The sequence below is a fragment of the Ascidia mentula genome, chromosome 6 (genome assembly GCF_947561715.1).
Source record: "Ascidia mentula chromosome 6, kaAscMent1.1, whole genome shotgun sequence".
Classification (NCBI taxonomy): Eukaryota; Metazoa; Chordata; class Ascidiacea; order Phlebobranchia; family Ascidiidae; genus Ascidia; species Ascidia mentula.
The window spans coordinates 2839265-2862550 of record NC_138571.1 but is presented as its reverse complement, the minus strand read 5'-3'; the positions used below and the strand labels follow the sequence as shown (position 1 = coordinate 2862550).

Genomic DNA, 23286 nt, shown 5'->3' with positions numbered 1-23286 from the left:
TTAATGAGAGGGACGCTTCCCGTTTTCCTGATGATTAAAAGAACAGAGCAGAATACAATTATATGCATGCGAACCTTACCTGTTGTGATAATAACACAAGTCGGAAGGTGGCGCCTGTGAGAAGCGCGGTCATTGAAAATCCCGTCCGCCATTAATGTTTGTTTGCCTCGGGCAGTAAATTCTCGGCGCTGTGGTGGTCGATAATTGTTGTTGCGTGCGGCAAAGTTTCCGGACCTATAATAACTGCCATTTTGCTCTCTTGGTGCCTGAAATCGGGGAGTTGCAGAAGTTACAGTTTGATCAGATTTTAACGCCTGTAACTCTTCGGTCATTTCCCTTAGACGCCTCTCTATGTTATCATTTATTACCATTTGAGTGCTGGCAAAAATGTTTTTGGGATCCGAGACGTTATGTGGAACATGCTGTTTATTAACCACTTGGTGTGACTGAAACTTACCTGGTTTGCTAATCAAAATTATGTAATCAGTTTTGTCGGCCAATAAATCAACTGACAAACCATAGTCAGGCCCCAATATCATTCTGATCTGTCATAAAACAACTCTTTTAACAATTTTTCCGCATCTGGACTTAAATCTTGGTAATTGCCCAAGAGAACTTTCATGTGATTTAAAAGTACACTTGGACGCTTATTTTCCAGCGCAAGATCGTTTCGCTGCCATGCCATGGGTGTGGAAAGGTGCAGTTTGGCTGGGGGAAAAATGCGGTGCGGATAAACCAGGATAACAAGGTTTCAAAAACGGTGCCTGACCTCGAGGTAAAAATATGGATGCGGCGTGGTCATTAATTCCAGGGGGTACAAAATAACTTAGACGAGGCTGAGCTGTAGAATATGATGATTGGGGATTTGCAGTAATCGGTTGAATCATCGCGTTTGAAAATGCGGCAGAATAATGCGGCGCGGCGCTGCCTGTATCGTTTGAAACGCAACCAAACAAATCTGTAAGGTCCGTTGAACGCGCCCCGGTTCTTGGCGCAGAACGTCACACGAGGCGGAATTCCCGCGGTGAAAACGCGTATCCTTAATGGGCCTCAAACTCGCTCACTCAGTTGATGTTATTCTTGTTGTTGAGTGTGCAGTACGCAATCGTACGCAAGAAAGAATGAATTTGAAATGTAGACGGTACAGACGTCGGGAGGAGACGGAAGGTCATGTAGGACACGTGGACCCTTAGAACACGGTTTCTACACAGAAGGCAATGTGTCAAACAAATACACTGCACACGTAGATAATTACAGCACAAGGCTCAGCAACTATTTGGGAACCGGTAAACTTTGGACCGCAAAGACGGTCGAAGCAGTTACTGTCGCACACCTAAACGAAACAGGCAACATAAACTACAATGCGCCACTATGACGTAACACACACAATGCTTACCGATAACTTTCGGCGACAGAAGATTGAATACCACACGCTTCACGTGTGTACAAATGCAAGAGAGACACTGTGAGTACAAAGACAGCGTCAACACCGTGTGTAAACTTAATCACATTAACAAGGGCAGCTATACTGTTCAGCGAACTGACTTCTAAGTCATCGCAGTTAAATTTGCCAAAGTTACAATTTACACATTTCGGTTATTCGGTACTTCAGTCGTTTCACACATATGTACAAATAGACTTACCAGAAAATGCTCGCTCGCAACACAAATCCTTTACAGATCAAATGACGTAGCACTGTGCTGCACAGTTGTCAGACACAAAAAGGACAGAACCACGTTGCCAGTGCAGATTTTTTTTACCAAAAGCGCCTAATTTTTTGTTTCAACACGCCCAAAAGCGCCAATTTCTGCAAACACAACACGTCCAAATGTGCCCAATGTTAATGAAGTTTACACATATCAGTTACGTACACCAATGGTCATTTTATGCTTATGGTTGAACACTAAAACCGTAAACTAAGACCGTGAGCAGGACGCAACACCTGTAACACTAAATATTTTGATTACAGTCGTCTTTTAAATATGATTATGACGTCATATTTCGTTGTGTGGTCAGTTTGCAGTATTTTAAATACGGCTGAAACAGCGTTTTGTTACATAATTAATGAGTTAATTATCAAATTTTTAAATTTCTTAAACACGCCCAAATGCGCCCAAAGCGCAAGGTGCAATAAAAAAGCGCAAACACCCAAGACAACACGCCCAATTGGGCGTAAAAAGCGACTGACAACACTGCACGTTGCGTTATCACTTAAAACTTGGTCTCTTATTATTACGTCACACATGAGTGTAGAGAAAAATGTACATTTATAAAAATCAGCAATTACTGGCAAATAAGATGTAACAAGTAGCACCATCAAAATTGTCAACAAAATCAGCCAAAAATGGAATTGGATATCTGTCAGCCTCAGTAATCAAATTTAGCCTTTTTGATGCGCCATTTACAATTGGGTTTAGGAACGACATGAATGGCAGAAGACCAAGGAGAATTGCTAGGTTCTCAAGTTCATCGAACTGTTCATGTACAACCTGAAGCATTTCCGGAGACAAGCGTCTAGGTCGACAACTGACAGGGTAGCCTTTAGTAATAATCTTATGCTTCACTGTGTGTTGAGCAGGCTTACCAATACGCATAGCAGGGCATCGATATTTTTCTGCGTGTCGAACATCTTGAGAAAAATTGTCGAGCGTGTCGAATAGCTAAAATGTCGTATTAGGTAACTAACGCTTGACGGCCAGGCTTATTTCAATTACAGGATTCTTGAACTTGCATAAGTTTGGAATACGCGTTAAAATAACGACAAAATAATTAAAACATTGCATGTTGTAGGCTGCTATGTCTCTTTTAAGGTCCGATTGAACGGAAAATGCAACTTGTTTCGTAACAATGCCACGTGTTCGGTAACAATGGTTAGTTTTAGGTGTAACACGCTTATTCACCAAACGTTAAAGCAAGTGCTGGTTGGTTTTTGTATGGATTTTGTCCAAAAATTTATTGCGGCTGCGTTTATTTAGCCATCTAAACAGACAAATTTATTTTGGGTGGGGATCCCGAACGATTATGCCATTGAATTTTCAACACTACGTAACTGTTCAGTTCAAAGCTGTTGTTTAATAAAGACTCGAAATTCAAATTTCTTCCCAAATAATTGTTTGCGGTTTGAAATTAAACGACTCATACTGGCACCAACGTCTTCGAACCACATTTGCCACCAGCATGTATGGCAAAAAAAATAATGAAAACTACATGTGAATAGTTGAATCGTTGGCGTCCAATCTTCAAAAACAGAAAACTAGTAAGATCGATGTGAATGTTGCAAGATTGGCGTAACCGATACGTTAGGCTAAATTGAGTAATTATATGTAATTCAATTTATGGTAGATAACAAAGCGTTGGTCTGTTCGTGGTACTGTATACCGGTAACTTAACATTTATTCACGCTCCCCGTGTCGAACAGTGGCGTTGCGTGTCGAACACTCAGAATGGTGAAAATGGCATAAATCGACACCCTGCACATAGGCTCTGTAACCTTGGGAAATTCAGATATAATTTTCTCAAATTCATTCAACTCTTTTTCTTTTCGTTCAAAAGTCACTTAATTATTTCTGTTATCAACTTCTGACGTCACTGCACCACAACTATTAATACTTCGCTGGACAACACGAACAAACTTCTTTCTAATATTTCCATGAAAAGATATGCGTCGAATACTGCGTGCGTAATGATTACAACGTCCATAAGATGGTAATTTGGAATAAAAATTACGCATTTCATGAGCATTATGGTAATCACGCAAGCCTTCCTGTCTATCTCTGTTGCGCGAAAAGGATCTAAAATTATTAATCAAACGTCTTCTTTGACATCAACAAGAAAATCAAAATATTTCAGAAAATCACTTGAAATTATGTCATGGTCAATGTCAGCAACATAAAACTTCCAAGAATAAGAACGATTTGGACCAAAATTTACTTTCAAGTGCGTTATTCAAAAATCTTAAGACAACTGCCAGAAATGCCTCGAAATACGGTGTTAACTCGTTGGAAGCAATGCTTATCAAACCATAAAGGACCCAACGATACATCAGATCCAGTGTCGACCAAAAAAGATAAATTCAAACGGGAGTCATAAACGTTAAAGGTTTCGTGAGAAAACCTATGGCCTCTCCAACCCCACCTTGAGGAGGCCGGCCTTAGTTTTTTGGACCATTAAACGAATGTGGAAAGGAACAAGGCGGAATACAAGACCGAGCATTAAAACCATAATGCTTGTAACTAATGTTTTGACTTGACTTTAAAAACGTCTAGGAGCTGATGAAAAAGAATTTCGAAAGCGATTATCATAGCCATTCCAATTTCTTCGAGCAGAGTTAACCCAAGATTGGTCGTGAACACGCCTCGGGCGATACGAATGATTGTAAGAATATTGCGGTTTATAAGAATGTGTTGGAAAAGTTTTCGGCGAAGACAGTTCACTATTCTTTTGACTAATCTGTTTTATTTTTCGATCAAGATGGTCATTCATAAGCATTTGAGCATTAACTGATGTTTCCTCTTCAACACGGGAAATAGGCTAACTAGGAGAACTAGACAACATGGCATCAGCTTTAAGAGCAAGAGTATTCAAATCCAAATCATAATCGGTAGCAAAAATTAAGTGAATATTCGGCGTCAACTTGTCTATGAAGAAACGTTTTAACAAGCGCTCTGTACTAGGTTCTAAATCTCCAGAATGGTCGAGAAGAATTAACATTTCATGCAACAACTCAGAGGGCTTTTTTTCCATGCAAAGATGTCCTGTTTAAAAACTCGTTCGAGTGACTGATTTCATCCTTGTCATAAAATTTCAACAAAGGCTCTTTAAGCGCAGCATAAATTCTTTCAGTGTCCCTATACGATATTACATGTCCTACCTTTGAGATTTTTCCTCATTTAGACAAGAGAGAGTGTAGTTAAATTTCTGTGACTCACTTGTTGCATCACAAGAATAAACAATCTTTTATTAAGATGGCAAAACTTGACAGACATGAAAACAGCAAATACGGAGTTGACTTCAGAAATTGAAATAATGGGATCTACCCAAAACTGCAGATGTCTTAATATCTTGTATCGTGTTTACTGCAAGGAACTGAAGATGTCCTTGGGGTGAAATATATATTCCTGATCAAAAGCCAGGCTGATCCTGTACAAAAAAGCTACTGCTTTTTTTAGTACTATACAGAGTTGAGTTATCATTTTAAACGTTCGTTATCGAAATAGTCAGAATGGCATCGATTTTTTTAGAAGCAAAATTTTCCAAACTATCTATGTTACAACTTCCAACAACAAAACTGTCAATGCATTCAAGAACTTCAGTCAAATACAGAGGACCATCATTCGAAAAAAGTCAGAATGGCATCGAGTCGAGTGATCTGATCTGAATGAATCTTTGACAATGCATTTTTGCACATATATTGCATTTGTGTTTTTGCCTTAGCACTATGGGTTACCAAGCAGATCCGTTTGGCCATAGTGCGCTCCACAGTGGTTCTTCTCTGTTGTTTGGTACTCAGTATAGGGTACCCAACAGATCGACGGTGACCGAAAGGTACCACAAAGTGGAAACTAAGTGTGCCCGCTTGTGTAAAAGCTAGCACAGTGCCACATCAACAGCTGCACTGATGAGACCTTACAGGTCGAAACAGTGCGTATACACACCCTGTCTGCAGCTCTCCAACATCATGGCTTTTTTGCACATATAAAACATACCTTATATCACGATTAAGCCAGAATGCCATATGCGCAAGTACGCGACGTAATTAAAGTTTGGTACAAAATGTAACAAAAAATAACAATGAATAATAAAGTTTGATGCAGGAGCCCCCAGGTTCAGAAAAGGTTTTGTTAGTGGTTGTCAGCTGATGTACGTGCGTCATGGGTGCAGCGCAATTTTACGTCACATGTAAACGTTTGCATTTATGGACTAAGGTTGCCATTTTTCGAAATCTCTCTCCATTGGGTTGTGGGTAAAAGCATTCTTAGGTAGCGTCTTGCCAAGCGTGTTTCATTTCAAAGTGTAGCGATAGCAACGGTTGTGTATTCATGTGATTCGTGTCCTTCGTGTGATATTCTTTCCCAACCGTTTTAATCGTTCCGAATGTCTTCACGAAACAATCGTATCGATATATCGTTCGAACGTACCGTAGCATTCTAGTGTGCTCTGTAGTTCAATGGAGATCGTAGAACTGTTGTAATAGTAATCTGTAGACATACTCGAACAAACAATGGTTAAGTTTCCTAGGCATGTTATCAGGTAATATTTTCACGTTAATATAAATTGTCACGTATTCTTTAAACTTTTTGCGTGACAAACATCTTCGGTTTTGTTGCAATGAAGCAAGTGACATTTTATTCAAGCCCTGCGATAACAACAAGGACAGAAAATCTGAGGATAATAAACAAGCAATAATAGCTTGGAGTATTGTCATGCGTCAAAAGTTCGAATTAACAATAAAAATAACAAACAAGCTTTATTGAGAGTTACCAGTTAATGTTGAACACGAAGGTAAACACTGTGGATATTTAATTGGCCTGCGGTTCACAGCATGGTATACAGGCACCGAGTGCCGACTGGCAGTTGTTAATTAACCGACAGCCTGTTCTGACACACACTCTTTATCTGATCAGTAATACCCGGTTGTAATGCACAACACCTTAATGCTGTATGAGCAACAGTACATAATGGGTTGGAAAAATTGTAGCTTTCAAGTGTTGTCAGCTAAATGTGATTGGCTTAAAACTGGTCACATGACTTTATCACTGACAACGTAGGAAGTATTAACATGCGTCATATACAGGCGTTTAAGATGTGATCCATGCAAACAAACAGTGCGAGAATACTGTGGAATACAAAATACACCAAAATTCCACACAGAAAGTAGAAACAACAGCTGAACGAAAGCACGTGTTCGAAGTTAAGATTGCGTTGATGTTTTGTTTAAACATTGTCAAAGTGAAGAAATTCCACTCAAAAACTGTGTATGTTGGATATTCACACATTGTTACTGGTGGGTGCTGGTGATCACTTGAAACGACTCCCCCAATCCATGACCTTGTCTCTCACCTTCAGAAAAGTTTGTTTAGCCTCCTCTTTTTTTACATTCCACCCAACATCCAAACTCTCCATCTGAAAACAACAACAAACATCAAATTGGTTTAAAATTAAAAAAACTACCATGAGGATATTCAATTAATTCAAGCTGTTTTTTGGACAACAAATTTCACAACGAGAAATATGAATTTAATTCCTCAAGTATTTCCAAAAGATCAGCAAGTTTCAAAAAGTTGCATAAAAGTAATTGTTTGAAGGTACAAGTGAAGAAAAGTTAGCAACTTAAAAACAGTTACCTGGGGCGGCATGATGAAAAGTTCAACGTTCGTTAAACAACCTAGCTCGTTAAAACTGATTTTAACGAGGCGTTTACGAGCGAGGTACGGAAAATGATTTGCCGAGCACATCTCGTTAGGACCTCGTACAAGGGCGCAAACACAACTAGAGAATGCGTCACTTTACAGGAGAAAGGGACCTTTGCGTCGACTTAAGTCCATGTTTCTGAATACGAGTTGCGTAATTTGACATAACTTGCGCATATGCGGCATAGAATCTTGAATTTACCCCACAATATTTTGTTCGTTTACATAATTTTGACAAGTTTACGATAATATTTCCCCATAAGATTGGAATTCGTTACCCAGCGTGCATTTCATTTTTACAGGTAAACTAGAATTAAATTCACGCTCTAAGTTGCGGGGAATAAGACTTAAAGCACTGCCAGGATCTACAAGAAAATTAAGTTTATGATTCTTTTTAAAAATGTTGAAAGTGCTAAAATGTTTTTCGACGCCCCTGACATTGTTCACCCTTAATGAGAGGGACGCTTACCGTTTTTTGGATGATTAAAAGAACAGAGCAGAATACAATTATATACATGCGAACCTTACCTGTTGTGATAATAACACAAGTCGGAAGATGGCGCCTGTGAAAAGCGCGGTCGTTGGAAGTCCCGTCCGTCATTAAAGTTTGTTTGTCTCGGGCGTGGTCGAACAGTAAATTCTCGGCGCTGTGGTGGTCAATAATTGTTGTTGCGTGCGGCAAAGTTTCCGGACCTATGATAACCGCCATTTTGCCCTCTTGGTGCCTGAAATCGGGGAGTTGCAGAAGTTACAGTTTGAGCCGATTTTAACGCCTGTAACTCTTCGGTCATTTCCCTTAGACGCCTCTCCATGTTATCATTTATTACCATTTGAGTGCTGGCAAAAATGTGTTTGGGAATCCGAGACGTTATGTGGAACATGCTGTTTATAAACCACTTGGTGTGACTGAAACTTACCTGGTTTGCTAATCAAAATTATGTAATCAGTTTTTTCGGCCAATAAATCGACTGACAAACCATAGCAAGGCCCCAATAACATTCTGATCTGTCATAAAACAACTGTTTAAATACTTTTTCCGCATCTGGGCATAAATCTTGGTAATTGCCCAAGAGAACTTTCATACGATTTAAAAGTACACTTGGACGCTTATTTTCCAGCGCAAGATCGTGAAATAATTCATGCACTTCCGTTATGGGGTTACTATCAAATGCCTTTAAAAGCGCGTGTTTTAGATCAGCATAAGAGCGACGACCAACCTTACCCAAAATAACATGATCAACCCGTTGAGCTTGTTCTTGATTGAGGGAAGAAATGGTTAAGTTGAATTTCTCGTCGTCAGATGTTATTTGATGGCTCTGAAAAATACCTTCAACGTTTGCTAACCACAACTTTACAGCATCCTGCCACATTGAGGGTAATTTTACTTTCGCTGCCATAGGTGTGAAAGGTGCAGTTCGACTAGGGGAAAAATGCGGTGCGGACACACCTGGATAACAAGGCGTTGAAAACGGTGCCTGATCCCAAGGCAAAAACATGGATGCGACCTGGTCATTAATTCCAGGGGGTGCAAAATAACTCGAGCGAGGCTGGAGCTATAGAATATGATGATTCGGGATTTGCAGTGATCAGTCGAATAATCGCGTTTAACAATGCGGCGCGGCACTACCTGTAGCGTTTAAACCGCAACAAATCGTTACCTGGTAAATCATCAACATGATCGCTGTTGTGCGAACTTACGTCTGCCTCTGCAGCTGCGTGAGATATAGCATCGAAATTACCTGGCGTGGTCAACTGATCTGGCTTTCCAACCCCTTTTAATTTGATCGCACTTTTTATAAATTGGGGAATTACACCAGAAGCCTTTTGCGACATAATTAAAGCACATAAAAACACAACAGAAGGTTAAATTGCCCATTTAAATATCACGTCGGGGTCACCAAATTTTATGCAGGGCGTCATTTAAAACGTCTACACAAAATAATAACACTGCTGTATATCTGACTCCTGATAAAAAGGCTGCTCTCTAACCCAAAGTCAAACGACCAGTTTAATATATATATTAACAAATAAAGCACATAAGAGTTATACAGCACATAAGAGTTATACAGCGCATAAGAGTTGTACAGCGCATAAGAGTTATACAGCGCATAAGAGTTATACAGCACATTAGAGTTATACAGCACATAAGAGTTATACAGCACATAAGAGTTATACAGCGCATAAGAGTTATACAGCACATTAGAGTTATACAGCACATAAGAGTTGTACAGCACATAAGAGTTATACAGCACATTAGAGTTATACAGCACATAAGAGTTATACAGCACATAAGAGTTGCACAGCGCATTAGAGTTGTACAGCGCATAAGAGTTATACAGCACATTAGAGTTATGCAGCGCATTAGAGTTGTACAGCGCATAAGAGTTATACAGCACATAAGAGTTATACAGCGCATAAGAGTTGTACAGCGCATAAGAGTTATACAGCGCATAAGAGTTATACAGCACATTAGAGTTATACAGCACATAAGAGTTATACAGCACATAAGAGTTATACAGCGCATAAGAGTTATACAGCACATTAGAGTTATACAGCACATAAGAGTTGTACAGCACATAAGAGTTATACAGCACATTAGAGTTATACAGCACATAAGAGTTATACAGCACATAAGAGTTGCACAGCGCATTAGAGTTGTACAGCGCATAAGAGTTATACAGCACATTAGAGTTATGCAGCGCATTAGAGTTGTACAGCGCATAAGAGTTATACAGCACATTAGAGTTATACAGCACATAAGAGTTATACAGCACATTAGAGTTATACAGCACATTAGAGTTATACAGCACATAAGAGTTATGCAGCGCATTAGAGTTGTACAGCACATAAGAGTTGTACAGCACATAAGAGTTGTACATCAAATAAAACTTATACAGCACATAATAGTTGTACATCACATAAGACTTATACAGCCCATAAGACTTATACAGCACATAAGAGTTATACAGCACATAAGAGTTATACAGCCCATAAGACTTACACAGCCCATAAAACTTACACAGCACATAAGAGTTATACAGCACATAAGACTTAAATGTTTGACTTTCCTTTAAACAGTGTTGCTAATCAGCGTGGACCCATTAAAACAAACCACGCCAGTTTTGTACTTTTCCTCGAACTTCCCCGAAAATGTTTTCAGCTTCTTCCTTCGTCACGTTGTTTGGACTAATGTTCAAGGATTCCATCTAATAAATAAATCTTGATGTAATTAAACATAAACCTACCAGTATTAGAACTGTAACAAAGACCAACTTATTTGAACTGCAACAAAGACCAACATATTTGCAGGTAGAAAACACACAACTGTATGTAGTGGTTAATCTGGCATGATTGGTAAGCTGTGAACTTATGGCATTAATAGTAAACATGTAATCAGTTAAATTTGTTTTCAATTATAAGTGATTAGCACTGCTAGCATGGTGTAAAGCTGTAAATTTCTTCATTAGTCTGTCACAAAATGCTGAAAATTCAAACTTAGTTGTAAAATTCTTGAATGTTGAATTTTAGTGTTTGTAAACACAAAAATAAACTTCAACAACCAGCCATACAATTCAGTCAAGTTACCATCTAACAGACTGATATTCTACTCATGTATGAAAGATGCTGGGACTCCACTTATTGTAACTTACTGGATCTTCCAACTTTGACAATCCTTCCGCCAATGCTTTTAATCCAATAGAAGTAATTCCACAGCTAAACAAAATGAGGTTCTTCACTTTAGCCAAACTTTTTGACAGTTTTTTGCAGCCATCATCACCAATAGGGTTTCCAATTAAATTGACTTTCTGAATCTAAAAACATTTCAAGCTAAGCATTTAAAGGTCAACTTCAGGGTAAACAAACAAATAATAAACTGTCGTCAAAAACCATGAGTGAAATTTTGCATCAAAGACAAAATGATAAAAAATCAAAATATATTTTTTAAATTATTTATTTTTCTAAATGTGAAAAGAACTATGTCATAATAAACACAAACCAAGCAGTGAACAGATATGTATGTGCCACCAGCAACACTTTGTTGTTACCAAACTAAAGATTCAAGATAAAAATTAAGGTTGTGACCAGTTTTGTTCATATCAGTGTTAGCATCATGTTAAACTTCAATCAAAACTATGTAAACATATCTTTGTCCTTTTTCTCTTGTAACCAATAACATGTTGACTCTGATACAAATTTAGTATTTTGAATCAGAGTCAAAGTGCATGAAACCCATTTATATCATTAATGAAAGTTGGATTGTTTAAAACCCATGAATGATGGAACCCTAAAGTAATGTTCTTAAAAGTAACAAGTGCAGCTGGTAAACCTGTATTTTACAGAATATAGCAGTGAACTAAAACAGAACTGAAACCTTACTGGTTCTTGTAGTTCGAGCAAAGCTGAAGACAGATGTGGAATTCCTTCTGATGTTATTCCACAATTCTCCAAGTCCAGTCTCTGTGCTTTGTTCAAACATTTTGCTATTTCTTTTGCACCAGAGTTGCCAATGTTATTTATATTCAGATAAAGTTCTTTCATCTAAAAAAAATTAATATGAAAGCAGCATAAAATAACTATTGACGTTTTGAGCCAAATTTGCATTTATAAAATTTTGTTTGATAATTATTAGCACAACATGCTGTAAACATCATTATTAATAAGAAAAGTTACTGTTATCAAACTAAAGCTTCAAGTTTTGTTCATATCAGGGTTATCATTCTGTCAAACTTCAAAGAAAACTACATAGTTTTACTAGTGTCCTTCTATATTGTAATCAATAATGTTTGGATTCTGATGCAAAATGTTTGATTTTGAATCAGAGACAAAGTGCATGAAACCCATTCATATCATTCCTGAAAGGTGATAGTTCAACAATTAATTTATTGGGAAAGTGATACTAAAGTAATGTTCTTAGAATTAGCAAATCCGGCTGGTAAACCTGTGTTTTACAGAATATAGCATTGGACTGAAACCTTACTGGTTCTGTTAATTCGAGCAAAGCTGAAGACAGATGTGGAATTCCTTCAGATGTTATTCCACAATCCCTCAAGTCCAGTTTCTGTACTTTGTTCAAACATTTTGCCATTTCTTTTGCACCAGAGTTGCCAATGTTATTTCGACACAATTCAAGGAATTCCATCTAAAAAATATTTAGTATGAATACAGCATAAAATAACTATGCATGCTTTAAATAACTAATGATGTTTTCAAGCTAAAATGCAAGAGTGAACTTTCGTTTGATAATTATCAACACAATATTCTGTAATGATTCTAATTAATAAGAAAAGTTACTGTCATCAAACTAAAGCTTCAAGATTAAATGAAAGATTCTAATCAGGTTTGTTTATATCTGAGTTTGCAAAACTTCAAATAAAACTAAATAAACATATCAGTGTCGTTTTCCATCTCAACCAGCAACATATTGCAGAGGGAGCTTATTTTTCTCAGAAGTAGTTTGGTTGAATATAAGTTACATTATTGCAAAACCTTACCGGAGCTGGTAGTTTGAGCAAAGCTGAAGACAAATATGGAATTCCTTCTGAAGTGATTCCACATTTACCCAAGTGTAGTTTCTCTACATTCTTCAAACATTTTACAATCTTTTTTGCTCCAGAGTTTCCGATGTTGTTGTTTCGCAGAGAAAATGATTCCATCTGAAAGTAAACAAAGTTGGGCCTATGGGCGACAAAGATATTTTAGGCTAGTTCAATTAAAGACAGTTGTACCCATAGCCTGCTGTCAAAATGTAGCATGGCAGTGTGCTTTGCATTGGTTTTAATATATAAAGTAAGTTGAAATCTGGCATTATTATGCAAATTTTGCATGTGTACTACATAACATGTGTTTACATTTAGGAAACATCACAAACATAATAAGACTTACAGGTTTATCCAGTTTGGCCAAAGCAGTGGCGAAATTGTCCACTTTAGTCACATTACAACTAACAATGTAAAGTTCTTCAAAGTAATGAAGAATTTCACCCAAAAGAAGATCATCATTGCTTATATTAAATCCATCCAGTTCCAGGACTTTAAGCTGAAATAAAACAAATGACTACAGAATATACAAACACTCGTTAATAAAAAAAAGTTTAAACCTTATGTGGACATCCATTTTTTAGCGAGTCCTTAATACAATTCAATGTTTCTAAACATGATTTGTTGGGATGGTTTGAAGACAATGTAAGTCTTTCTGTTAATGGAATGCACTTTGCAAGATATGGTGCTTGTTCGTCATTCCACTTCTTTAACCATAGTTCTTGAATCTAAGATGGAAAAGCTTTTGTTCCAGTTTTATGCTTTTGTGTCGACTTAAGTCCATGTTTCTGAATACGAGTTGCCTAATTTGACATAACTTGCGCATATGCGGTATAGAATCTTGAATTTACCCAACATTTTTTATTCGTTCACATTATTTAGGTAAGTTTGCGATAATATTTCCCCATAAGATTGGAATTCGTTACCCAACGCGCACTTCATTTTTACAGGTAAACTAGGATTAAATTCACGCGCTAAGTTGCGGGGAATAAGACTTAAAGCACTGCCAGTATCTACAAGAAAATTAAATTTATTTTTTTTATCAAAAATGGTGAAAGTGCTAGAATGTTTTTCGACGCCCCTGACATTGTTCACCCTTAAACCATTTCATGTGGACAGAGCAAAGGGATTATATTTACTGAACCAACTAATTCCAGAGCACTCAAGTATTTATATAAGTTGACTTAACGTCACCTTGTTCTTGTGGGGCAGATGATGATATATTTGTCTGCAAGTTTCAACGTTCCTTCAAAGTTTGCTAGGAAATATGCTTGTTAATAGTTTTACCAACAGACAACAAAATATTACAAACTTTTGTGACGCTTATATTATTAAAATAGAAACATTTCAAGGTGGTAGCTTTGCATTGAGGTCAAAAATATAATATTAAATATTAAACACTAGGTCTACAGGCTTCACAGCCCAGGCACTGCAGCCTAGCTGGATCAGCCACTTTTCCCTGACAAAAATTGGTCGCTATGATTTTTGTCGAAAATCTCACCTTAAAGTTGCGGTTGATCTGGGGCGGCATTATGAACACTTGCTCGCTCGCTAAGTTAACGAGCTCGCTAAAATAATTTTTAGCGAGGACTTAACGAGCGAGGAACTCGGTAACATATTTGGTATTACGAAGTGTCCTCGCAAACGCCTCGCTGAAGCCTGACGCAAAAACGAGAGAATGCGTCAAAATCGTGAGAAAAAAGACGTCTGTCTCAGCAAAATTAGGAAGTCGCGCTATGCGACATCTTACGGAAGGCTTTTTGTGTTGGTAGTTGAGCTTCACGTGGACATTGGCGGCATTGTTTTGCAAGTTTTATGACGAATCATTTTATTTCTTGTGTTTAGTCATCGTGTAAACTGTAGTTTTTTGAAAAGTCCAAATCTGTTGCTGTGCAGCCACTTTTTTCAATAAACAAACGCAAAAACATTTCACAAACATGACTTTATTGGAATGTAGAAACAATGGAATCTCTCACAGTACTACCTTGTAAGTCATGAATTTCATTTGTTGTGGTGGTGTCTAGTAGTGAATCTATGTCAGCATTTGCTGGCAGTGGCACATTGTGAAGGCGACAAATATTGTGCAGAATGAAACAACACATTGTAATTTTACAAACTTGTAAAGGTGAATAACATAACCTTCCTCCTGTGTGATCAATAACTCTCCATCTCTGTTTTAAAACACCAAATGCCCTAAACAACAAAGCTTTATTATCATTTATGTTAATGTTATGAGGTGCAAGACAAGTGTAACTTACTTCTCTATAGTTGGCCGTGTTTGTTTGTGAGCCTTATTATACTTCTGTTGTGAAGGGGTACTTAGATGGCTAAGAGGTATCATTAACCAAGGTTTTAATGGATAACCACTGTCACCCAGCAAAATGTCATCGTGATATTTTCCACTCTCAAACTCCTGGTACACATTTGATTGTCGAAGAATGAATGAATCATGACATGAGCCAGGCCACTTGCATACCACATCCAGAAATACCATATTGGCGTCACATATAGCCTGCAAACAGAATTTGAAGTCAAAACCAATTTATCTCAAGGGAAAAGTATGCAACTTGCCTGCACATTGATGGAATGGTAACCCTTTCTGTTGACAAAGAGATGTTCTTCCTCACTTGGTGCAATTATGGGAATATGTGTTCCATCAATGGCCCCTATGACGTCAGGAAACCGTGCAATTGAGTAAAAGTGTTGCTTTATCATTGTTGAAGACATCCTGTTTGGCATGTGGATGAATTGATGTCGTTTTGAAATCAAACTATCCATAAATCGACTTAGCAATACACTGACAGTTGGTTGTGAAACATTAATATTGTCCTTTTGCTGAATTTTGAAAGCTTCCCGATGCCAAAAGTTTTAATGATATCAAAACTTGTTCTTCCACTGTAAGACATCTTTTACTGGCACTCTTTGGATTTAAATCTTGGTGCAAGTGGTTGCACAATTCCATTATCACAGCTTTGGGCATTCGCTATTCTGAAATTAATTCTAAATCCGACATTTCCAGGGGATTTTGTCTTACCTTTTTTCGTTTATATGAGCGTTTAGCGGCCAAATAGACAGCCATTATTAATTGCCGACGCAGCTGTGCGGCTTTGTCCGGAATATTTTGGCGTTAGCGAGTGGTCTCAGCTCCTCGCTACTTAGCGAGGAGTTTAGCGAGGTCCGGTTAGCGAGACGGCAGTTCGTAATACCAAATCTCGACTTAACGAGGTCGTGCGTCAATACCGAGCTCGCTAAACTTAGCGAGATGTGTTCGTAATGCCGCCCCTGGTTTTCAAATATCACGTGATGCAAGTTTTATTTGCACATTGTTAGGCAAAATCACATATAGTCTCATTCTTTACACAAGAAGAAAACGTATTTCCTAAATCAACAAACATGTCAAATGTGCAAATGTTTAGTTAATTTTAGACAATGGTATGCAAACCACCTTCACAATACAAGAGCCTGACAAACAATACTCCATTACTGTTTGGCAGTGGATAGGGTTTTTATAAGTCTATCGAGCCCACGTGGTATTTATAAGTTATTTATAAGAGAATCAAAACAGCACGTCATATGTAACCTGTTGCAAATGATCAACCCATGGGCGATTCAATGAAAACCAGCATCACATGAAAAAGTTGATTTAGTCATATCTTTTATCTTTTTTAGAATTTCTGCGAAGTATTATATGAGGCATAATATTAAACTTCCGAAGCGGAGATATAACGACTGCCATCTTATTTTGTGTGGAAAAAAAAAGAGAAGATTTGGTTAATGTGGGTCGGCTTATGACTGAAAACTATATTTCTTTAATATCGTGATTGCTTCCCGAGTAGGGATATTTCAAGCGAAGGCTGAGGCTGCTTGATTACTTCCTGGAACTGGTGATGAATGCGAGGCGAAACCTTTACTGTTATAACGCAAACATCCAGACCAGACATCGACAATCTAACCGCGGAACAAATCCAAACTCTGTAATGTCTCAGTGGGGCGTTACTATTTTTATATTCAAAACTCTTCACTGTTTATTACGTTGTTCGAGAATGCGACTTTGGGACATTTTATTTGAAATACAACCTTACTTTGTTCAAAATATCTCTACAATTTACACGGAAGTATTATAGCACGCGACTGGCAGTAATACCCTTCTTTTCGCAAGAGGCGCCGGGTTGGATTGTAATGATGGGGGTTGCGCAGGTTACCGACTTCCACATAGCACAGTGGTTACAACAGAACGTTCATATCACAAACAACAGAGCGATTAAAGTAATCATTTCCTTTCAGAAATTCAGCAAAAAGTTCACCGACCGCACAGTGGGACGACGTGGTTGGCGTCAAAACCGACATCTGATGCGAATCGTTTCTACTCATGAGCGACATCTAGCGTCTTAGGTTAAACAACAAGTCGTTTACTATCAACGAGGGGAATCACCTACTGTGTCTGGAGAGAAGAAAGGAGGGAGATTTAGGTGAAAGTTCACCGCACAGTGGGACGATGTGGTTTGGCGTCAAACACTGACATCTGATGCGAACCGTTTCTACTCATGAGTGACATCTAACGTCGCCGGTCGCAACTCAACACCATTGTGATTCTCTGCGACAAACTTGCAGTCACGTCACCACTGTTTTTGCCACGTTGTTTCTTGTGTTTATTCTTCATTTGCGTAGTAGTTTTGCGCAAACTTAAATGAATTAACCTTTTAGACCACAAATCTATGTGTCTGTTATTGTAAAAGCGAGACCAGTGCCGCAGTCACCAACTCCACTGAAACAATGTGTAAACCTGTCTTTAGCTTTCAAGGATTTGATTTGTTCATCTTTATTCTATTTTTAATGGAATCATATCCATATTGTGCACCTGGCCTTAGAACGCCAACACTTCACAATTCGTTGAAACCTCTGTCAACTCATATCCTTACTCACAACAAAACACTGATAAGTTCAGGATATTAGTTGCAGAGCTTCTTCATTCCACGGGTAAATCCAATGCAATTCCTTCACTCGTGGTAAGCAACATGAGGGTTTAGTTTAGCCCTCCACTGTCTGTAACAATATTCAACTACTGTGGTGAGTTCAAGCATTAAGGAAACTTCCACAAAAGCTCTAAACAGGAAACAGAAAGTTTCTCGCGCAGGTCCGCTCACCTTTAAACAATGGATCAGTTGCTCTCAACTTTCATGGACCCGGTGACGCATTTCCCGCTAATAAAATGTTACGCACACTCAACAAAAAATGTTGACCATTTTAGGGAAAATGAAACTACGGTTTTGTTAAACTTTCTTAGGTGTGAATTCACGAACTTATATGAAAACTTTTATCATTGCAGCAACGGAAAGGTGACGGAATATGATATGGCATAAAATTCGTTACCCTTCAAGTAAAAGCTTGTGAATCCCCAATTAATGGGTCGAGGCTTCTTCACGCTCTTCGATTCCTTTCAATGCAAGGAACCAATATAAGAACTACTTGCTGGCAGTTTCATGTGATAAGTCCAGGGATGGCGGGTTTGCGACAATTATAACAAGTAATAAAAACAACAACCACACAAATTGTTGCTTGGAGGTGTTTGTTGTGATTGGTCCCTTTCCATAGAATCTTGATCTGGTCTGAGGCGACCCAGGTTCGACCAATTAACTCACCAACCTTGTCTTACTTGCATTTATCGACGTGATATGACGTCGATGATAGATTTAAGGTTTCTCGCCTTCCTGGTCTCCTCGCCAACTCTATCATATTCACTAGACGAACTTGATTGCACAGCCACCTTCGTGTTGGCTTCATTACCATGATTGCTTTCTGAGTAGGGAGGTTTCAAGCGAAGGCTGAGGCTGCTTGATTACTTCCTTGAACTGGTGATGAATGTTAGGCGAAACCTTTCCTGTTATAACGCAAACATCCAGATCAGCTAAATGTGTTCAAAATATATAAAAAGTTTCGTTACCAACAAAAATCGTGCTAACATTAGTGTAAATGTAAATAAGTTCGACAATCATCCGTGGTTTTCAATCTTCCTCAATAACAGCAAATTTTCTGTCCAGCAAAGCTGTCTTTTGCGAAAAACATAGTTCGCCACACAATTGCTTATTTAGTAATGAAAAGCTCGTCTGGCAAAAGAAAAACTTGTTTGTTCGACGTTTTGGTTCTTATACAACGAACCTTCATCAGGATAATGAAGTAAAAACGCCCACACGGCGATAAATAGTCACGCGCGCATAAAGCAAAAAAAGGCAAAAAAGGGGGCGAAAGAAACAACACAAACTGAGAAGCGGGGAGGGGGGAACACCATTAATAGAAAATGCGCGCTAACCGGACGATACCGAGGTCTAAAGCATAGCGCCTCGAGGTGCGCAAGACCATCACGTTCAACCAGGGGGCATGTCGTGCAGACCGTTTATCAAATTGCGATAAACGGGTGGAAAGAAGGTTTCCCTCTTATCATTAAGTGCCAACCCATGTGCGTTTATATGAACAGACTCGATGAACATCCTCTTGTGCCTGTCCTTTTCCCGGTCCAGAATTACTGTGTCCTCAAAATTAACCGTGTGTCCTGTTGCTGCAACATGTTGCGACAATGCCGTCCCTGCTGCCTTATTGGGTTTGCCAACATCTCGTTGATGTTCCTTTAGACGTGTTCGTAGGGCGCGACCCGTCTCACCAATGTACACCTTCTCACACCCTCCACATGGAATGCGGTATATCACCCCTCTAGCATCTAACGTACCACCAGCGCGATCTTTAGGATGCGATACCAAGGAGCGTAGTGTAACCGCAGGACGCTCGTACACCAGGATGGAAAAGTCCTCCAGCAGTCTCTTTGAGGTCTCTGAAAGTCCTGGAAAATATGGGAGAACAACCACACCCGCGGTGGGACTTTTGTTGCACTTAGGCAGGGATGCAGGATTTTGGCGCAGAAAGGAGATTGGGTAACCATTTCTTAAAAGAGCATCCCGCACACTACCCACCTCTTGTTCTCGGGCCTTTTCCTCTGTAACAAGATTGTCCGCTCTGGTGTATAGTGCACGACCTACAGCCCGCTTGTGGGACATAGGGTGCGCTGACCGGAAGGATAGATACCTGTCAGAATGTGTCGGTTTTCGGTAAACACCCCTTTGAACAGCAACATCTAAAAACGATAAAATCCCACCATGCTCAACCTCCATGGTGAACTTAATGCTCGCTTCGATCGAGTTGAGGTGCTCAAGCAGCGATTCCACGTAGTCGCGATGCACAACCACAAACGTATCGTCCACGTAACGTCGCCACAAGCGTGGGGGACTCAAAAACGTTGACAACGCTCTTTGCTCCACAGATTCCATAACTATGTTGGCGAACACAACTGAACTTCGCCGTCGCGCAGTCAAGTGTACCCTGGAGGCAAATCGTAGCGTCTGTAGAAAAAGGAATTGCGCACCAGCCGGCCCACATAAAATCTATGTTGCAGAGCAAAGTGGTTAACTGCATCAAGAGCCATCAACGGGCGCAGCCTAATTTGTCAAGGGAAGAATTCGCAGCTATCAAGCAGTTACGCCATAATAATGACATTGTAATACTCCCTGCGGACAAAGGAAATGTGGCGGTGGTTATGAATAGATGAGATTATGAGAACAAGCTTAAGTTAATGTTGGCTGACGAAAAGACCTACAGCAAGGTGAAGAGGGATCCCTGTCACATTGTTAAACAAAAGGTTAATGCAATGATTGGTCGCTTACACAGGGACAAGCAAGTGTTATCAGTAAGGGAGTTTTTCGAGTTGCATAGCACGGATGGGCGGACGCCGTGTCTTTATGGTCTTCCAAAGATTCATAAACCTGGGGTTCCACTTAGGCCTATTGTGTCGTTCGTAGGATCTCCAACGTATAACCTTGCTAAACATGTGGCCCGTATTTTGGCCCCCCTTGTGGGTGCAACGGATGAGGCCGTCCGGAATTCTATTCATTTTGCAGCACAGATGAAAGAATTGCGCGTGGACCACGAGGAGGTAATCGTCTCTCTCTTCACAAACGTACCGGTGAAGTTGGCGGCAGAAAGACTGCAGAGAGATGAAACATTGGAGGCGCGTTGTTCGTGGCCACTACCGGAGATCGTGGAATGCATTCAACTTTGTCTGGACGCCACCTATTTGTCGTTCAAAGGTGAATTTTACAAGCAAATATTTGGTACAGCCATGGGGTCTCCGCTTTCAGTTGTGGTCGCCAACATAGTCATGGAATCCGTGGAGCAAAGAGCGTTGTCAACGTTTTTGAGTCCCCCACGCTTGTGGCGACGTTACGTGGACGATACGTTTGTGGTTGTGCATCGCGACTACGTGGAATCGCTGCTTGAGCACCTCAACTCGATCGAAGCGAGCATTAAGTTCACCATGGAGGTTGAGCATGGTGGGATTTTATCGTTTTTAGATGTTGCTGTTCAAAGGGGTGTTTACCGAAAACCGACACATTCTGACAGGTATCTATCCTTCCGGTCAGCGCACCCTATGTCCCACAAGCGGGCCGTGCACTATACACCAGAGCGGACAATCTTGTTACAGAGGAAAAGGCCCGAGAACAAGAGGTGGGTAGTGTGCGGGATGCTCTTTTAAGAAATGGTTACCCAAGCTCCTTTCTTCGCCAAAATCCTGCATCCCTGCCTAAGTGCAACAAAAGTCCCACCGCGGGTGTGGTTGTTCTCCCATATTTTCCAGGACTTTCAGAGACCTCAAAGAGACTGCTGGGGGACTTTTCCATCCTGGTGTACGAGCGTCCTGCGGTTACACTACGCTCCTTGGTATCGCATCCTAAAGATCGCGCTGGTGGTACGTTAGATGCTAGAGGGGTGATATACCGCATTCCATGTGGAGGGTGTGAGAAGGTGTACATTGGTGAGACGGGTCGCGCCCTACGAACACGTCTAAAGGAACATCAACGGGATGTTGGCAAACCCAATAAGGCAGCAGGGACGGCATTGTCGCAACATGTTGCAGCAACAGGACACACGATTAATTTTGAGGACACAGTAATTCTGGACCGGGAAAAGGACAGGTACAAGAGGATGTTCATCGAGTCTGTTCATATAAACGCACATGGGTTTGCACTTAATGATAAGAGGGAAACCTTCTTTCCACCCGTTTATCGCAATTTGATAAACGGTCTGCACGACATGCCCCCTGGTTGAACGTGATGGTCTTGCGCACCTCGAGGCGCGATGCTTTAGACCTCGGTAACGTCCGGTTGGCGCGCATTTTCTATTAATGGTGTTCCCCCCTCCCCGCTTCTTAGCTTGTGTTGTTTTTTTCGCCCTTTTTTGCCTTTTTTTGCCTTTTTTGCTTTATGCGCGCGTGACTATTTATCGCCGTGTGGGCGTTTTTACTTCATTATCCTGATGAAGGTTTGTTGTATAACAACCGAAACGTCGAACAAACAAGTTTTTCTTTTGCCAGACGAGCTTTTCATTACTAAATAGTATGCCTGGCAGCGTTAGCAACAAACAATTGCTTATGTTTTGACGTATTTCTCACTTCTGTGCCGCTACATTATACAAGCAGTCCAGCAAATAATTTGTTACTGTAGCTTTCAGACATATATTTTAAGTTTATTTTTGATCAAGCAAAAATCTTGACTTCCCCTTTGCAAATCAATTTACTTCTATCAACTCTGGCAAATATTTACCAATATTTCTGGTTGCCCAAATACGTCTGTAAATAAAAAATATATGGGTTCTTCAACTGGGCGTAAAGTCCGCCTTTGTCACAATTACCTTATTTATAGTTATGCAATAAATTTGCCTATCTTTGGTGGTTTGGTAGATTTTGGGACTGTAAATTGCAAGTTAATTCTCTTACACAAGGCATATTAGAACACATGGAGTGGAATTTCTTTCAGCTGCGTGAATTGACGCAGACGAAGATAGACCATGTCAAGTTATAGTGAAAATATTTGTGATGTAAGATTAGTTCCTTTATTTTGTCAGTGTCTAGCCCAACACTAGACATTCTCATTGTATTAGCGACACCAATCTATGCTGATAAGTACTCAAAAATGTAAAATTTCAGAAGTTTTAGGCTGATGTACGTGCGTCATGGGTGCAGCGTAATTTTACGTTGCATGTAAACGTTTGCATTTATGGACTAAGGTTGCCATTTTTCGAAATCTCTCTCCATTGGTTTGTGGGTAAAAGCATTCTTAGGTAGCGTCTTGTCAAGCGTGTTTCATTTCAAAGTGTAGCGATAGCAACGGTTGTGTATTCATGTGATTCGCGTCCTTCGTGTGATATTCTTTCCCAACCGTTTTAATCGTTCCGAATGTCTTCACGAAACAATCGTATCGATATATCGTTCGAACGTACCGTAGCATTCTAGTGTGCGC

The 23286-nt window shown here is 39.6% G+C and overlaps 3 protein-coding genes and 2 pseudogenes across 4 annotated transcripts; 1 reads left to right on the top strand and 4 right to left on the bottom strand.

Moving 5' to 3' along the window:
- Positions 1 to 6207, bottom strand: LOC145906871 (uncharacterized; annotated as a pseudogene).
- An 810-nt stretch (positions 6208 to 7017) lies between these two features.
- On the bottom strand, positions 7018 to 9242 carry LOC145906870 (uncharacterized; annotated as a pseudogene).
- Positions 9243 to 10139: 897 nt separating this feature from the next.
- On the bottom strand, positions 10140 to 15535 carry LOC145906221 (ribonuclease inhibitor-like). Of its 2 annotated transcripts, XM_082993647.1 has the most exons (10): positions 15205 to 15535; positions 14448 to 15139; positions 14141 to 14204; positions 13507 to 13674; positions 13293 to 13445; positions 12902 to 13063; positions 12388 to 12549; positions 11787 to 11948; positions 11060 to 11221; positions 10140 to 10615 (listed from the first exon to the last, which is right to left on the bottom strand). In XM_082993647.1, exons 6-10 carry the CDS (start codon positions 13061 to 13063, stop codon positions 10511 to 10513), a joined length of 753 nt encoding a protein of 250 aa, XP_082849773.1. In that variant the 5' UTR covers positions 13293 to 13445; positions 13507 to 13674; positions 14141 to 14204; positions 14448 to 15139; positions 15205 to 15535; the 3' UTR covers positions 10140 to 10510. The 2 variants fall into 2 exon arrangements, with proteins under 2 accessions (XP_082849773.1, XP_082849772.1); XM_082993646.1 differs by having other exon boundaries at positions 14141 to 15139.
- A 3773-nt stretch (positions 15536 to 19308) lies between these two features.
- Positions 19309 to 20262, bottom strand: LOC145906869 (uncharacterized). Its single transcript, XM_082994339.1, has one exon. It carries the CDS (start codon positions 20260 to 20262, stop codon positions 19309 to 19311), a length of 954 nt encoding a protein of 317 aa, XP_082850465.1.
- A 302-nt stretch (positions 20263 to 20564) lies between these two features.
- On the top strand, positions 20565 to 22096 carry LOC145906868 (uncharacterized). Its single transcript, XM_082994338.1, has 2 exons — positions 20565 to 21391; positions 21454 to 22096. Exons 1-2 carry the CDS (start codon positions 20565 to 20567, stop codon positions 22094 to 22096), a joined length of 1470 nt encoding a protein of 489 aa, XP_082850464.1.
- The last annotated feature ends 1190 nt before the right edge of the window (positions 22097 to 23286 follow it).

Coding starts and splice junctions, on each gene's coding strand:
- LOC145906221 (XM_082993646.1), bottom strand. CDS start 13,063: ATGGAATCATTTTCTCTGCGAAACAACAACATCGGAAACTCTGGAGCA. Junction 11,949..12,387: donor TGCTCGAATTAACAGAACCA/GTAAGGTTTCAG, acceptor AATTTTTTTTAG/ATGAAAGAACTTTATCTGAA. Junction 11,222..11,786: donor TGCTCGAACTACAAGAACCA/GTAAGGTTTCAG, acceptor AAATGTTTTTAG/ATTCAGAAAGTCAATTTAAT.
- LOC145906869 (XM_082994339.1), bottom strand. CDS start 20,262: ATGGAATCTGTGGAGCAAAGAGCGTTGTCAACGTTTTTGAGTCCCCCA.
- LOC145906868 (XM_082994338.1), top strand. CDS start 20,565: ATGTTGGCTGACGAAAAGACCTACAGCAAGGTGAAGAGGGATCCCTGT. Junction 21,392..21,453: donor AAACCGACACATTCTGACAG/GTATCTATCCTT, acceptor ACTATACACCAG/AGCGGACAATCTTGTTACAG.